The following is an 18012-nucleotide window of genomic DNA, read 5'->3' as shown; positions in this document are numbered from 1 at the left end:
ACTTCCCAAAAGGCAAGAAAATCCCCATGTACTTGGCCGTGTGGCTGACAGGGTCTTGGTGCTCTGGCCTTGTGTCAGGCCTGAGCTTCTGAGGTGGGAGAGCCGAGCTCAGGACATTGGACCACCAGAGACCTCCCAGTCACACATAATATCAATCAGCAAGAGATCGCCCAGAGATCTCCATCTCAAGGCTAAGACCCAGCTCCACCCAACGGTCAGCAAGCTCCAGTGCTGGAGGTCCCATGCCAAACAGCTAGCAAGACAGGAACACAACCCCATCCATTAGCAGAGAGGCTGCCTAAAATCAAACTAATTTCACAGACACCCCAAAACACACCACCAGACGTGGACCTGCCCACCAGAAAGACAAGATCCAGCCCCATCCACTAGAGCACAGGCATCAGTCCCCTCCACCAGGAAGCCTACACAAGCCACTGAACCAACCTCACCCACTGGGGGCAGACACCAAAAGCAACAGGAACTACAAACCTACAGCCTGTGAAAAGGAGACCCCAAACACAGTAAGTTAAACAAAATGGGAAGACAGAGAAATATGCAGCAGATGAAGGAGCAAGGTTAAAAACTCACCAGACCAAACAAATGAAGAGGTAATAGGCAGTCTACCTGAAAAAGATTTCGGAGTAATAATAGTAAAGATGATACAAAATCTTGGAAACAGAATGGAGAAAATACAAGAAACATTTAATAAGGAACTACAACAACTAAAGAGCAAACAAACAATGATGAACAACATAACAAATGAAATTAAGAATTGTCTAGAAGGAATCAGTAGCAGAATAATGGAGACAGAAGAACGGATAAGTGACCTGGAAGATAAAATAGTGGAAATAACTACTGCAGAGCAGAATAAAGAAAAAAGAATCAAAAGAATTGAGGACAGTATCAGAGACCTCTGGGACATTAAACGCACAAACATTCGAATTATAAGGGGTCCCAGAAGAAGAAGAGAAAAAGAAAGGGTCTAAGAAAATATTTGAAGAGATTAGAGTCGAAAACTTCCCTAATATGGGAAAGGAAATTGTCAATCAAGTCCAGGAAGCACAGAGAGTCCCATACAGGATAAATCCAAGGAGAAACATGCCAAGACACATATTAATCAAACTATCAAAAATTAAATACAAACAAAAAATATTAAAAGCAGCAAGGGAAGATCAGGAAACTTCCATAAGCCTCTCAGATAGCCTCATCCACCACAGGGCAGACAGCAGAAGCAAGAAGAACTACAATCCTGCAGCCTGTGGAACAAAAAGCACAGTCATAGAAAGATAGACACGATGAAAAGGCAGAGGGCTATGTACAAGATGAAGGAATAAGATAAAACCCCAGAAAAACAACTAAATGAAACAGAGATAGGCAATCTTCCAGAAGAAGCATAATCCAGAATAATGATAGTGAAAATGATCCACGGCCTCGGGAAAAGCATGGAGGCAAAGATCAAGAAGATGCAAGAAATGTTTAACAAAGATCTAGAAGAATTAAAGGACAAACAGAGATGAAAAATACAATAACTGAAATGAAAATTACACTAGAAGGAATCAATAGCAGAATAACTGAGGCAGAAGAATGGATAAAAGTGACCTGGAAGACAGAATGGTAGAATTCACTGCTGTGGAACAGAATAAAGAAAAAAGAATGAAAAGAAATGAAGACAGCCTAAGAGACCTCTGGGACAACATTAAATGCAACAACATTCGTGTTATAGGGGTCCCAGAAGGAGAATAGACAGAGGAAGGACCCAAGAAAGTATTTGAAGAGATTAGAGTAGAAAAATTCCCTAACATGGGGAAGGAAATAGCCACCTAAGTCCAGGAAGCACAGAGAGTCCCATACAGGATAAACCCAAGGAGAAACATGCCAAGACACACAGTAATAAAATTGGCAGATATTAAAGACAAAGAAAATTTATTGAAAGCAGAAAGGGAAAAATGACAAATTGTTTAAGTATAAGTATATCATGCCACTCCCATAAGGTTAACAGCTGATTCCTCAGCAGAAACTCTACAAGCCAGAAAGGAGTGGCATGATATACTTAAAGTGATGAAAGGGAAGAACCTACAACCAAGATTACTCTACCCAGCAAGGATCTCATTCAGATTTGATGGAGAAATTAAAACCTTTACAGACAAGCAAAAGCTAAGAGAATTCAGCACCACCAAACCAGCTTTACAACAAATACTAAAGGAACTTCTCTAGGCAGGAAGCACAAGAGAAGGTAAAGACCTACAATAACAAACCCAAAACAATTAAGAAAAAGGTAATAGGAGCATACATATAAATAATTACCTTGAATGTAAATGGATTAAATATTCCAATCAAAAGATATAGACTGGCTGAATGGATACAAAAACAAGACCCATTTATATGCTGTCTACAAGAAACCCACTTCAGACCTAGGGACACATACTGAATGAAAGTGAGGGGATGGAAAAATATATTCCATGCAATGGAAATAAAAAAAAAGCTGGAGTAGCAATTCTCAAATCAGAAAAAATAGACTTTAAAATAAAGACTATTCTAGGAGACAAAGAAGGACACTACACAATTATCAAGGGATCAATCCAAGAAGAAGATATAACAGTTGTAAATATTTACGAACCCAACATAGGAGCACCTCAATACATAAGGCAACTGCTAACAGCTCTAAAAGAGGAAATCAACAGTAACACAATAATAGTGGGGGACTTCAACACCTCATTTACACCAATGGACAGATCACCCAAACACAAAATTAATAAGGAAAAACAAGCTTTAAATGACACAATAGACCAGATAGATATAATTGATATTTATAGGACATTCCATCCAAAAAGAGCAGATTCTACTTTCTTCTGAAGTGTGCATGGAACATTCTCCAGGATAGATCATATCTTGGGTAACAAATCAAACCTCAGTAAATTTAAGAAAACTGAAATCATATCAAGCATTTTTCTGAACACAATGTTATGAGATTGGAAATCAATTACAGGGAAAAAAACGTAAAAAACACAAACACATGGAGGCTAAACAATACATTACTAAATAACCAAGAGATCACTGAAGAAATCAAAGAGGAAATAAAAAAATACCTACAGACAAATGACAATGAAAACATGATGATCCAAAACCTATGGGATGCACCAAAAGCAGTTCTAAGAGGGAAGTCTATAGCTATACAAGCTTACCTTAAGAAACAAGAAAAATTTCAAATAAACAATCTAACCTTACACCTAAAGGAACTAGAGAAAGAAGAACAAACAAAACCCAAAGTTAGCAGAAGGAAAGAAATCATAAAGATCAGAGCAGAAATAAATGAAATAGAAACAAAGAAAACAATAGCAAAGATCAATAAAACTAAAAAGCTGGTTCTTTGAGAAGAGAAACAAAATTGATAAACCATTAGCCAGACACATCAAGAGAAAGAGGGAGAGGACTCAAATCAATAAAATTAGAAATGAAAAAGGAGAAGTTACAACAGACACCGCAGAATTACAAAGCATTCTAAGAGACTACTACAAGCAACTCTATGCCAATAAAATGGACAACCTGGAAGAAATGGACAAAATTTTAGAAAGGTATAACCTTCCAAGACAGAACCAGAAAGAAATAGAAAATATGAACAGACCAATCCCAAGTAATGAAATTGAAACTTTGATTAAAAATCTTCCTACAAACAAAAGTCCAGGACCAGATGGCTTCACAGGTGAATTCTATCAAACATTTAGAGAAGAGTTAACATCCATCCTTCTCAAACTCTTCCAAAAAATTACAGATGAAGGAAAACTCCCAAACTCATTCTATGAGGCCACCATCACCCTGATACCAAAACCAGACAAAGATACGACAAAAAAAAGAAAATTACAGGCCAATATCACTGATGAATATAGATGCAAAAATCCTCAACAAAATACTAGCAAACAGAATCCAACAACACATTAAAAGGATCATACACCATGATCAAATGGGATTTACCCCAGAGATGCAAGATTTCTTCATTATACGCAAATCAATCAATGTGATGCACCATATTAACAAACTGAAGAATAAAAACCATATGTTCATCTCAATAGATGCAGAACAAGCTTCTGACAAAATTCAACACCCATTTATGATAAAAAAAAAAAAACTCTCCAGAAAGTGGGCATAAAGGGAACCTACTTCAACATATTAAAGGGCATATATGACAAACCCACAGCAAACATCATTCTCAATGGTGAAAAACTGAAAGCACTTCCTCTAAGATCAGGAATAAGACAAGGATGTCCACTCTCAGCACTATTATTCAAAATAGTTTTGGAAGTCCTAGACATGGCAATCAGAGAAGAAAAAGAAATAAAAGGAATCCAAATTGGAAATGAAGAAGTAAAACTGTCACTGTTTGCAGATGACATGATACTATACATAGAGAATCCTAAACATGCCACCAGAAAACTACTAGAGCTAATCAATGAATTTGGTAAAGTTGCAGAGTACAAAATTAATGCACAGAAATCTCTTGCATTCCTATACACTAATGACGAAAAATCTGAAAGAGAAATTAAGGAAACACTCCCACTTACCATTGCAATAAAAAGAATAAAATACCTAGGAATAAACCTACCTAAGGGGCCTTCCTGGTGGCGCAATGGTTGAGAGTCCGCCTGCCGATGCAGGCAGGTGATGCGGGTTCGTGCCCCAGTCCGGGAGGATCCCACATGCTGCGGAGCGCCTGGGCCTGTGGGCTGTGGCCGCTGAGCTTGTGCGTCTGGAGCCTGTGCTCCGCAGCGGGAGGGGCCACGGCAGTGAGAGGCCCGTGTACTGCAAAATAAAAAAAAACCTACCTAGGGAGACAAAAGACCTGTATGCAGAAAACTATAAGACACTGATGAAAGAAATTAAAGATAATACCAACAGATGGAGAGATATACCATCTTCTTGGATTGGAAGAATCAATATTGTGAAAATGACTATACTACCCAAAGCAATCTACAGATTCAATGCAGTCCCTATCAAATTACCAATCGCATTTTTCAAAGAACTAGAACAAAAAATTTCACAATTTGTATGGAGACACAAAAGACCCCGAATAGCCAAAGCAGTCTTGAGGGAAAAAAAACGGAGCTGGCGGAATCAGACTCCCTGACTTCAGACTATACTACAAAGCTACAGTAATGAAGACAATATGATACTGGCACAAAAACAGAAATATAGATCAATGGAACAGGATAGAAAGCCCAGAGATAAACCCACGCACCTATTGTCAACTAATCTATGACAAAGCCGGCAAGGATATACAATGGAGAAAAGACAGTCTCTTCAATAAGTGGTGCTGGGAAAAGTGGACAGCTACATATAAAAGAATGAAATTAGAACACTCCCTAACACCATACACAAAAATAAACTCAAAATGGATTAGAGACCTAAATGTAAGACTGGGCACTATAAAACTCTTAGAAGAAAACTAGGAAGAACACTCTTTGACATAAATCACAGCAAGATATTTTTTGATCCATCTCCTAGAGTAATGGAAATAAAAACAAAAATAAACAAATGGGACCTGATGAAACTTAAAAGTTTTTGCACAGCAAAGGAAACCATAAAAAAGACAAAAAGACAACCCTCAGAATGGGAGAAAATATTTGCAAACGAATCATTGGACAAAGGATTAATCTCCAAAATCTATAAACAGCTCATGCAGCTCAATATTAAAAAAAAACAAACAACCTGATCCAAAAATGAGCAGAAGACCTAAATAGACATTTCTCCAAAGAAGACATACAGATGGCCAAGAAGCACATGAAAAGTGGCTCAACATCACTAATTATTAGAGAAACGCAAATCAAAACTACAATGAGGTATCACCTCACACCAGTCAGAATGGGCATCATCAGAAAATCTACAAACAACAAATGCTGGAGAGGGGTTGTAGAAAAGGGAACCCTCTTGCACTGTTGGTGGGAATGTAAATTGATACAGCTACTATGGAGAACAGTATGGAGGTTCCATAAAGAACTAAAACTGAAACTGCCATGTGATCCAGCAATCCCACTACTGGGCATATACCCAGAGAAAACCATAATTCAAAAAGACACATGCACCGCAATGTTCATTGAAGCACTATTTACAATAGCCACGTCATGGAAGCAGCCTAAATGCCCATCGACAGGCGAATGTATAAAAATGATGTGGTACATATATACAATGGAATATTACTCAGCCATAAAAAGGAGCAAAATTGGGTCATTTGTAGAGATGTGGATGCATCTAGAGACTGTCATACAGAATGAAGTAGGTCAGAAAGAAAAAACAAATATCGTATATTTATGCATATATGTGGAACCTAGAAAATGGCACAGATGAACCGGTTTGCAGAGCAGAAATTGAGACACAGAAGTAGAGAAAAAACGTATGGACACCAAGGGGGGAAAGCGGCTTGGGGGTGGTGGTGCTGGTGCTGGTGCTGGTGCTGGTGTGACGAATTGGGAGACTGAGATTGATATGTATACACTGATGTGTATAAAATGGATGACTAATCAGAACCTGCTGTATAAAAAGATAAATAAAATTAAATTTTAAAAAAAGCAGCAAATGAAAAGCAACAAATAACATCCAAGGGAATCCCCATAAGGTTAACAGCTGATCTTTCATCTAAAGCTCTGCAAGTCAGAAGGGAGTGGCAGGACATTTTTAAAGTGATGAAGGGGAAAAACCTACAGCCAAGATTATTCTACCCAGCAAGGATCTCATTCAGATTTGACAGAGAAATTAAAATCTTTACAGACAGGCAAAAGTTAAGAGAATTCAGCACCACCAAACCAGCTTTACAACAAATGCTAAAGGAACTTCTCTAGCTGGGAAACACAAGAGAAGAAAAGGACCTACAAAAACAAACCCAAAACAATTAAGAAAATGGTAATAGGGATATGCATATCGATAATTACCTTAAATGTGAATGGATTAAATGCTCCAACCAAAAAACAGGCTCACTAAATGGAAACCAAAACAACACCTGTATATATGCTTTCTACAAGAAATGAACTTCAGACCTAGGGACACATACAGACTGAAAGTGAGGGTATGGAAAAGGATATTCAATGCAAATGGAAATCAAAAGAGAGCTGGAGTAGGAAGTCTCATATCAGACAAAATAGACATTAAAATAAAGACTATCACAAGAGACAAAGAAGGACACTACATAATGATCAAGGGATCAATCCAAGAAGAAGATATAACAATTGTAAATATTTATGTACCCAACATAGGAGCACCTCAATACATAAGGCAAATGCTAACAGTAATAAAAGGGAGAAATCGATAGTAATACAATCATAGTAGGGGACTTTAACCCCCCCACTTTCACCAATGGACAGATCATCCAAAATTAAAATAAATAAGGAAACATAAGATTTAAATGATACATTAAACAAGATGGACTTAATTGATATAGGACATTCCATCCAAAAACAACAGAATACACATTTTTCTCAAGTGCTCATGGAACATTCTCCAGGATAGATCATATCTTGGGTCACAAATCAAGCCATGGTAAATTTAAAAAACTTGAAATAGTATCACGTATCTTTTCTGACCAGAATGCTATGAGACTACATATAAATTACAGAAAAAAATGGTAAAAAATACAAACAGATGGAGGCTAAAAAATATGCTACCAAATAAGCAAGAGATCACTGAAGAAATCAAAGAGGAAATAAAAAAGTACCTAAAAACAAATGAAAATGAAAACACGACGACCCAAAACCTATGGAATGTAGCAAAAGCAGTTCTAAGAGGGAAGTTTATAGCAATACAGTCCTACCTCAAGAAATAAGAAAAGTCTCAAATAAACAACCTAACTTTACACAAAAGCAATTAGAGAAGGAAGACCAGAAAAAAACGAACATTAGCAGAAGGAAAGAAATCATAAAGATCAGAGCAGAAATAAATGAAAAAGAAATAAAGGAAACAATAGCAAAGATCAATAAAACTAAAAGTTGATTCTTTGAGAAGATAAACAAAATTGATAAACCATTAGCCAGACTCATCACGAAAAAAAGGGAGAAGACTCAAATCAGCAGAATTAGAAATGAAAAAGGAGAAAAAACAACTGACACTGCAGAAATACAAAGGGTCATGAGAGACTACTACAAGCAACTATATGCCAATAAAATGGACAACCTGGAAGAAATGGACAAATTCTTAGAAAAGTACAACCTTCCGAGACTGAACCAGGAAGAAATAGAAAATATAAACAGACCAATCACAAGCACTGAAATTAAAAGTGTGATTAAAAATCTTCCAAAAAACAAAAGCCCAGGACCAGATGGCTTCACGGGCAAATTCTATCAAACCTTTAGAGAAGAGCTAACACCTATCCTTTTCAAACTCTTCCAAAATATAGCAGAGGAAGGAACACTCCCAAACTAATTCTACGAGGCCACCATCATCCTGATACCAAAACCAGACAAAGATGTCACAAAGAAAGAAAACTACAGGCCTGTATCACTGATGAACATAAATGCAAAAATCCTCAACAAAATAGTAGCAAACAGAATCCAACAGCACATTAAAAGGATCATACACCATGATCATCTGGGGTTTATCTCAGGAATGCAAGGATTCTTCAATATATGCAAATCAACCAATGTGATACACCATATTAACAAACTGAAGAATAAAAGTCATATGATAATCTCAATAGATGCACAAAAAGCTTTCAACGAAATTCAACACCGATTTTTGATAAAAGCCCTCTAGAAAGTACGCATAGACGGAAGTTACCTCAACATAATAAAGGCCATATACAAGAAACCCACAGGCAACATTGTTCTCAATGGTGAAAAACTGAAACCATTTCCTCTAAGATCAGGAACAAGACAAGGTTGCCCATTCTCACTGCTGTTATTCAACATAGTTTTGTAAGTTTTAGCCACAGCAATCAGAGAAGAAAAAGAAATAAAAGGAATCCAAATTGGAAAAGAAGTAAAACTGTCACTGTTTTCAGATGACATGATACTATATTAGAGAATCCTAAACATGCTACCAGAAAACTAATAGAGCTAATAAGTGAACTTGGTAAAGTAGCAGGATACAAAATTATTGCACAGAGATCTCTTGCATTCCTATACACTAATGATGAAAAATCTGAAAAAGAACTTTAAGAAACACTCCCATTTACCATTGCAACAAAAAGAATAAAATACCTAGGAATAAACCTACCTACAGAGGCAATAGACCTTTATGCAGAAAACTATAAGACACTGATGAAAGACATTAAAGGCGACACAAGTAGATGGAGAGATATACCATGTTTTTTGATTGGAAGAATTAGTATTGTAAAAATGACCATACTACCCAAAGCAATGTACAGATTCAATGCAATCCCTATCAAACTACCAATGGCATTTTTCACAGAATTAGAACAAAAAATTTCACGATTTGTATGAAGACATAAAAGACCCCAAATAGCCAAAGCAATATTGAGACAGAAAAATGGAGCTGGAGGAATCAGGCTGGAGGAATCAGGCTCCCTCAGACTATACTACAAAGCTACAGCAATCAAGACAGTATGGTACTGGCACTAAAATAGAAATATAGATCAATGGAACAGTATAGAAAGCCCAGAGATAAACCCACGCACGTATGATCACCTTATCTTTGATAAAGGAGGCAAGAAATACAATGTAGAAAAGACAGCCTCTTCAATAAGTGGTGCTGGGAAAAATGGACAGTTACATGTAAAAGAATGAAATTAGAACACTCCCTAACACTGTATACAAAAATAAAGTCAAAATGGAATCAAGACCTAAATGTAAGGCCAGACACTATAAAACACTTAGAGGAAAACATAGGCAGAACACTCTATGACATAAATCACGGCAAGATCCTTTTTGACCCACCTCCTAGAGTAATGGAAATAAAAACAAAAATAAACAAATGGGACCTCATGAAACTTCAAAGCTTTTGCACAGCAAAGGAAACCATAAACAAGACCAAAAGACAACCCTCAGAATGGAAGACAATATTTGCAAACGAAGCAACTGACAAAGGATTAATCTCCAAAATATACAAGCAGCTCATGCAGCTCAGTATCAAAAAAACAAACAAACTAATCCAAAAATGGGCAGAAGACCTAAATAGACATTTCTCCAAAGAAGACATACAGATGGCCAAGAAGCACATGAAAAGCTGCTCAACTTCACTAATTATTAGAGAAATGCGAATCAAAACTACAATGAGGTATCACCTCACACCAGTCAGAACGGCCATCTTAAAAAAATCTACAAACGATAAATGCTGGAGAGGGTGCGGAGAAAAGGGAACCCTCTTGCACTGTTGGTAGGAATGTAAATTGATACAGCCACTATGGAGAACACTATGGAGGTTCCTTAAGGAAGTAAAACTAGAACTACCATATGACCCAGCAATCCCACTACTGGGCATATACCCTGAGAAAACCATAATTCAAAATGAGTCAAGTACCACAATGTTCATTGCAGCACTATTTACAATAGCCAGGCCATGGAAGCAGCCTAAGTGTCCATTGACAGAAGAATGGATAAAGAAGATGTGGCACATATATACAATGGAATATTACTCAGCCACAGAAAGAAAGGAAATTGAGTTATTTGTAGTGAGGTGGATGGACCTAGAGTGTGTCATACAGAGTGAAGTAAGTCAGAAAGAGAAAAATACCATATGCTTACACACATATATGCAATCTAAAAAAAAAAAAAACCAAAAGGGGCAGGACAGAAATAAAGACACAGGCGTATAGAATGGACTTGAGGACACAGGGAGTGGGAAGGGTAAGCCGGGACAAAGTGTGAGAGTAGCATTGACATATATACACCACGAAATATAAAATAGATGGCTAGTGGGAAGCAGCCGCAGAGCACAGGGAGATCAGCTCAGTGTTTTGTGACCACCTAGAGAGGTAGGATAGGGAGGGTGGGAGGGAGATGCAAGAGTGAGGGAATATGGGGATATATGTATACATGTAGCTGATTCACTTTGTTATACAGCATAAACTAACACAACATTTTAAAGCAATTATACTCCAACAAAGGTGTTTAAAAAAAAGAAAATAACAAATCGTGGTTCTAAGAGATTAAACTAGAACAGCAAAGTACTCATGACCGCTCTATGATCAAGTTCAGACTCGACCTTAAGTGAGCCTAACTCCAAATTCCATGCTCTTTTCTCTTCCTATCACCCCAATTCAAAGCAGTGTTTTTCACTAATAATGAAAATCTAAACAGGGTGTAAACAATCATAAAATATGCCTTTCTCAAAATAAAAATAGCATGGGGGAATTCATAGTGTGCCAGAGTGACAATGCAGATTGACCCCACTCTGTCCAGTGCTCTTTTCCCAAGTGCAGGGCATTTTATTACCCATGATGGCACAGTCGCCGGCACTCTCAAATATCTGCCCACAAGCATGGACATGGTGATCCTGGGTGGAACAGCAGCCAGGTTTTCTGATACCATGTTGTACTAGCACAGCCTGCCTTCTAGTAATTCCTTTCTTGCCTGTTGTGGTTTCCTACACCAGAAACTAAGTAAGAGAGATTGGCTCTTCTGCCAGGGACCCAAAGGCCAGGGGAATAAGCCCTAAGGTGGTTCTCACAAAAGTCTGCACCTTCCAAGCGTGTGGAGGAAACGGAGATGAGAGCTGGTCACTATCTCCCAGTTCACTTGTTATAAAGAAAATGTGTCATGAGATTTGGCATGTGCCCTGAGAGATGTGGTCACCCAGGACTGCTTGGGCTTGCTGGGGAGTGAAATCAGAACTTGCTGCTACTCAATGATGACCTAAAGTTCTACCCAGCAAAAAAACCAAACAATTAGCAAGCCTGGCCAGAAAGACAGTCATTCAGTCCTTGGGTGGACTGAAGTCAGGCTTTGGGTTCTGTGCCTCTTCCTTCTCCAGCTCTGGCAAGGATGACCGAGGAGACTGCTGTGTTGAGGGTCCCCTTGAGAATGCCTGGCCACCAGCCTGACATCCGAAGCACAACTCTGGGGATGGTTCTATAAAACATATCATTTTGTTTGCTACAAGAACATCCTGGAAGAAACTGCTTGGTACTTTACGTGTCCTCTGCTTGACAGTCCAACAGGAAATGTCTGTCGCTTTCTTTGGGCTTACCCTGAACAGCTAGTGACTTTTATCATTAGATCCTGTAAACAGATTACACACGGGTGGTAGAAAGTTCTTCAAAACTGAAATTGTAGATCACTTCCAGGCAAGCACCTAATAAGGCTTTTTAGAAAAGACATTTTGGGAGCAAATGGCATCAATGGCTTATGTTTCCTTGGCTTTTTGGAATCACCTATTTAAAGAATTCCATCCATCTGAATTGTGTGTGTTTTTGAATATTACCTTAAATGATTTCTGGCGCATGGTGGGGATTTTACATAAATGAATCCCTCCCATGTACCATAATCGCTATAGAGTTACTTTTTAGAAGTTGCTAACAGTACTTTTTCAGACATTTCTCAACATTTGTCTCAGGTTAAAACATTTGTCTCAGGTTAAAACAACATTTGTCTCACGTGAACCCTAGTTTGTTCTTCATGTTCATGTTCCATCTTTTTAGGTAGGTCCAAAGTCTGAATAAAAATTTTTAAATATAATTTTAGTTGAAGACTGTATGGAATTTTTATATTTTTTCCAATGTTTGGTATCATAAGCCATATGACAATAGAAACCTTTGTGCATAAAGCTTAGTCCTTATTCCTAATTATTTCCTTAAGATGGACATTACGTAGAAATTACTGGGTCAAAGTATATCACTGCTTTTATAAAGCTTGGCAGGAGTGATCCAAGTGCTAAACAGAAAGGCTGTACCTCTGGACGCTCAGTGACAGGGTGGGACCTGGACGGGGCTGTGTGTGTGATCCGTCCTATCACCAGTTAACTCCTGTTGCCATTTTGCTGTCTTTGCTAAATCAGTAGATTAAAATGCTATCAAATTACAGCTATAGCTCCATCATATTAAAATTCCTAACACTTTCAAATGGAACTATTTCCACTTTCCAAATGTTTTATAAGACTGAAAAAGAAAATTGGTCATCAACTTCGCAACTCGTTAGCAGCAGGCTTCCTCTACATAAACAAGGACAAATTACTGCTGACAAGTTGCTCTGGGTCTCACCATCTTCCGCATGACACTTTAACAAAGGTAAGACAAAGGCCATTATATGTCTAATAATGTTGCATCCCTCCAATTTTCAAATGTGGTGGATTAAACACGGAAATTGCTCATACCTGAACTCAAATTCCTGCTGCCCCCCTCTCTAGCTGCGTGACCTTGGGCTGATTACCAAACAACTCTAAGCCTCAAGCTGTTTTTTGGTTAATGGAAATGGTGTCCCCCAGCTGGCTGGGCTGTCTGAGGACTGAAGGGCTGTCTGTGTTTGTGAAGTTGCCTGGTACACAGACACCCCTCTGCTGCCTCTTCCCCTTCTAGACCAGGGGTTTATCTCACCATCCTGTCCAAGCAATTGTGCATGGGATGAAGCATCCCATTGTCTTAGGCGATGGACCTAACTGATCTGTGCAGGATAGGAACCAGGTGTGAATCAAGGGCAATAATCCATGGGGATCAGGGATATTTTTATTCTATGAATGGAACACAGAACAGTAGGCCCACACAGTGTCCCCACTGTGGCGACCCCTGGCATTCTCCAGGATGTGGAACTCATCTCCATACCTGCTCTCTGCTCACAGGGCTGAACAAAGTGCTCTTGATTTCATTGCCCAGGCTTCCTTTTCCATAGAATGATGGCAAAGGACTAACTGTCGACCCTTAAGATATTTCTCAGCTTTTCACATACTCTCTGCATGGAGAAGGCACTGTCTCAGACACTGATGTGATGTTCACAACTCTTGTCTCCCTCTATGAGTGAAACACCTCCCAGATCAATGTAGGGAAAAGGGAAGAGTGAGGACTGGAACAAAATGCCAAGGTGTGTGCACAGATCACTGATCAGAATCCTTATTGGGTTGTTATAAATCGAGACCTGTTGTCAAATAGGTTTGGGATACAATGTGCCAAAGCATTCCTCAAAATTATGTTAGGACATGCAGCCTCTGAAGATGACTGTATCAATATTATTTTCCACTATGATTATTCTTTTAAATATAAAGTTTATTGTGAAGAATTGTAACTAAGAGAAATTCCAATAACAGCTACAAAAATGCATGTGCTTTTTTTTTTTTAACTTGACTTTAGTGCCTTTTTTCTTTCCTTTTTGTTAATTTAAAAAATATTTTCTAAAGTCTACTTAGGCCCACCATGGAACCTGAAAAGCTATAAAGGAGTCTCTCTGACTGGTCAATTTATTGATTTACTCAGATGCAATGAATAATTCAGAATTTTTTAAAAAAATGACTAATGATCATTTTAAATGAGAAATACTAAATTTTAACCTCAGCATTTGAAATGTTATCAAACCATACAAGAAACAGACTTTTAAAATGTCAAAAGCGTTGCACAATTGCAACAAAAAAGCATTCTCCTTGGATTTTTAAAATAAAATTTCTTTTAAAATAAAATTTCCCTAACTTACATTATCTGGGTCACTCTTCCAAAGATGCCCTTGATCTGTACTTCCCTGGTGGTGCAGTGGTTAAGAATCCGCCTGCCAATGCAGGGGACAGGGGTTTGATTCCTGGTCTAGGAAGATCCCACATGCTGCAGGGCAACTAAGCTGGTGGGCCAGAACTACTGAGCCCTCTCTCTAGAGCCCGTGAGGTGCAACTGCTGAGCCTGCACGCTTCATCTACTGATCCTGCATGCTACAACTACTGAAGCCCAAGCGCCTAGAGCCCGGGCTCTGCAACAAGAGAGGCCACAACAACGAGAAGCTTGTGCACCACAACGAACAGTAGCCCCACCCATGGCAACTAGAGAAAGCCCACGTGCAGCAACAAAGACCCAGCGCAGCCAGAAAAAAAAAACAACAAAGATGCCCTTGATCTTCAATCAAAAAACAAATATAGATAAATACTATGAACCCATAGCAGCCCAAAGAAATAAGCTACATGGACATCAGTATAGGTAGGTCAAAAGGAAAAAATACCCATCACACACACGACAGAATCCTCAAACCAGCCCATCTCCTCTCGGCCCCACCCACCCCCACCCCTGCCCGGCAGCCCAGGGCACGACTCAGCATGCTCACCGCATGGTGTAGAGCAGAGTGCCATCATCCTCCAGCCGCAGCAGCTTGTTGGGCGTGGTCATGTTGTGGGCAATGGACTTCTTCCCATTGTGGAAGAAGGTGTCTGGAGTCCAGATTTTGCTGGCAAGGAGGTTGTTGAGAGGCAGGCGCTGCATGGGCCCTTTAAACCGAAGCCTTTCGTCTTTCCAGCTTTGTCGGAAAAACACATCTATGGTGTATTCCTAGTGCAAAGGGAGGCAACCAGGTGACAACTCAAGGAGAGGAGGCCCTGGGCCAGTGCCTTCAGGGTTTAGAGTGGTCTGGGTGGGGCCGCGCCTCGCACCTACCATTTCCGTGTCAGACACCGGGCCGAAGCTGGTGACGTAGATGTCCGTTCTCACCTGAGTGATACGCTCTGAAACACAGACACAGGTTCCTCACCAGGGCCCCAGCTCACAATTCACAGGGACATAACTCAGGGTGGAGTAAAACGGTGTCAAGGAGCCTATGTGGACTTGTCTTGCCAAAAAGGCAGACAATGTCGAATCATGCTTTAAGTAAATGTCCCTGCTAAAAATGCAAATAATGGAGGACTAAACATATTCTTCTGGGAATGTATTTGCTAGCAGGTCCCTCCTTACCTAATGGAGCAGGTTCAAATGTACCACATCTAAATCGGTTAGAGCCAAGGGCACCACACATGCCTGAAACGGCACATGATTCTCAGCACAAAATTAAGCCAGTTGTACCCTGAAAGCGTATTTTACTATCCATTTAGTTTTATCAACTTTATAGAGTCAAAGTAAAAACTGTGATTATGGCTCTAGTGAAAAATTAAACCTGTAACATGCCATGGTGTGATGAGCACTTGCACTGAATAGTGGATTTCTGAAAAGGACTTGCATAGATGGGAGGGTATGACTTTGATTTTAAAGTATTTCCTAACATAGGGTAACCTCCGCTTCAGTAACACCTAAGAAGTGGTTCCTCCTTAAGTGGACCAGATGGCCTTACCATTATCTGGGAAGAAAAGGGAGTTTGCAGGGAGACCACTTCCCTTGGCTTCTTGCATCTGGAAAATGATAATATGCAGAAGCCTTAGCAACACCACCAATTCAAACTGCTAGCAGGGAAGCTCTTTGAGGAATTGTTTGAACCACAGGAAACATGAGCTTGGTTTAAGCAAAAATTTCCCTTGGGCCTCGAGGGCCTCAGCCAAGGAGCATACACCAACCTCCGAGCCCAGGCCTCAGTCTGTTGTCGTAGCCATCCAGGAGCCCATCCAAGATCCTGGTGAATATTGTGATGTTGTCATTGGTTTCATCTTTTACAGAACTGGTTGGCATTTGTGAAAAGCTTTTTAATGGAGAAACAAAAGAAAGAGTTCAAACTTGTATTAATTATTTCTTACAAATTCGTCTCAAAGTATAGAAACCAGGGAATAATATGGTGACTTGTCTTGACGGGAGGGCATCTGAGAATGATCTCTTGTACTACCCAGGTTATTGTTTTGCATACATAAGCCTTATTCTTGAATATCTTGAATAACCCTAATTCTTCAATAGCCAGCCAGAGAATGCTGGCTCTGGGCTGGTCTCCCATCAACCTTATATGATGCTCTAAATCCATCCCTCCCAGATTCTGAAGAGCTGTTTGTGTCAATAGTGTAGCCATTTTAAAGACATATTAGTCACTGCACATGGACTAGCAGAGCCTAACCCACTCACAGGGTATTTCAGAAGTTTGGTTTAAACACAGAAAAACTGAGTCTTCATTTTGTTAGTGAGTCAACTGCAATGGGCTATGGGGTGTCGGGGGGACATTAAAAACTTTATCCAATTTGAAAGTAAGATTGGTGTGCCCAAATTTCCCTGTATCCTTAATTGGGAGCATTTGTGCTATGAGCATTAAGCCAGGACTGGAGCATATGGTGAAGGGACGACAGAGTCTGTGGGCTTCTGTACCATCAGCACTGCCAGCTGCCAGCACACTTGGCTCCAGCCAAAGCACAGGATGCAGGGAGCAGGAATTGTGAAGCCCAGGCTGAAAACCCTGGCTTTACGTGATGTCGCCTCAGAGCAGAGCCTCAGGGAGCAGTGTTCTGTGTGACCCAACATGTCAACTTACGATAAAACCTGAGAAGACGGGCAGAACCTTCTAGGAGGTTCACAGGAAGAACAGTCTAGTTTGTACAATTCAGTGACGTTATCCAGGCCTCAAAAGTGTATGTTGATGGAGCAGCTGGAAATGAGAAATGGCCCTGAGCATATTTGGGCAAACCGAGTAAGTTATCTAGAGGGAAAGAAAGTCACAAGTCTAGAAGATGGTAACACACCTGAACATCATGGGTTCCACCTCAGGCATCCATCGCTGCTTTTTCAGAAGTGCAAATAGCAAGATATGTCTTATTACCAAGAACCTGACCTGCACATCTGGCTTGGCTTCAAGGGGAACTCAACCCAGCTGAGAGCCAGCTGTGGTCCCGAGAAGTCAGCACCCTTGGTACTTGGGAGAAGAACAGAGGGCTCCTGGGACCTCCCTGTAGTGCCTGATTGTGGGGCCCCACTGTGCTCATGTGCTTTCTCTTCCGTGAAGTGGCTGGAATGGACGCTGAGCTCTGCCATCAGCAGGTGGATCTGAGGGCAGCACTGATGTGTACCTGCCCCACCCACTTCTCAAAAATTGGTCATTTTCACTGACTGCATCTAAACAGATCAACTCTCTAATGGCCTAAAGTGACTCCCTTTTGAATGAGACACTATAAAGTTCTTTGGATCTAATTTTCCCATCACCATTGAAATGCATATTGTTGAAGCTCTAACAACCTAAAATTCAGTCCTGTTAGTATGGAGCCCACAGACACATACTT

General features: G+C 39.8%; 1 protein-coding gene across 2 annotated transcripts in view; it reads right to left on the bottom strand.

Moving 5' to 3' along the window:
• GABRA5 (gamma-aminobutyric acid type A receptor subunit alpha5) overlaps positions 1–18012 on the bottom strand; it is a 103508-nt gene that overhangs the window by 70886 nt on the left and 14610 nt on the right. For both annotated transcript variants that reach the window (XM_067755794.1, XM_067755802.1), the window contains exons 5-7: positions 16378–16499; positions 15491–15558; positions 15165–15385 (exon numbers count right to left, since the gene is read on the bottom strand). In XM_067755794.1, the coding sequence (XP_067611895.1) occupies positions 15165–15385; positions 15491–15558; positions 16378–16499 (411 nt within the window). The remainder of the gene's footprint in view (positions 1–15164; positions 15386–15490; positions 15559–16377; positions 16500–18012) is intronic.

This window comes from Pseudorca crassidens, chromosome 1, assembly GCF_039906515.1.
Source record: "Pseudorca crassidens isolate mPseCra1 chromosome 1, mPseCra1.hap1, whole genome shotgun sequence".
NCBI lineage: Eukaryota > Metazoa > Chordata > Mammalia > Artiodactyla > Delphinidae > Pseudorca > Pseudorca crassidens.
Note: the sequence above shows the minus strand (reverse complement) of the source record. Positions and strands in the feature narration are given on the sequence as shown.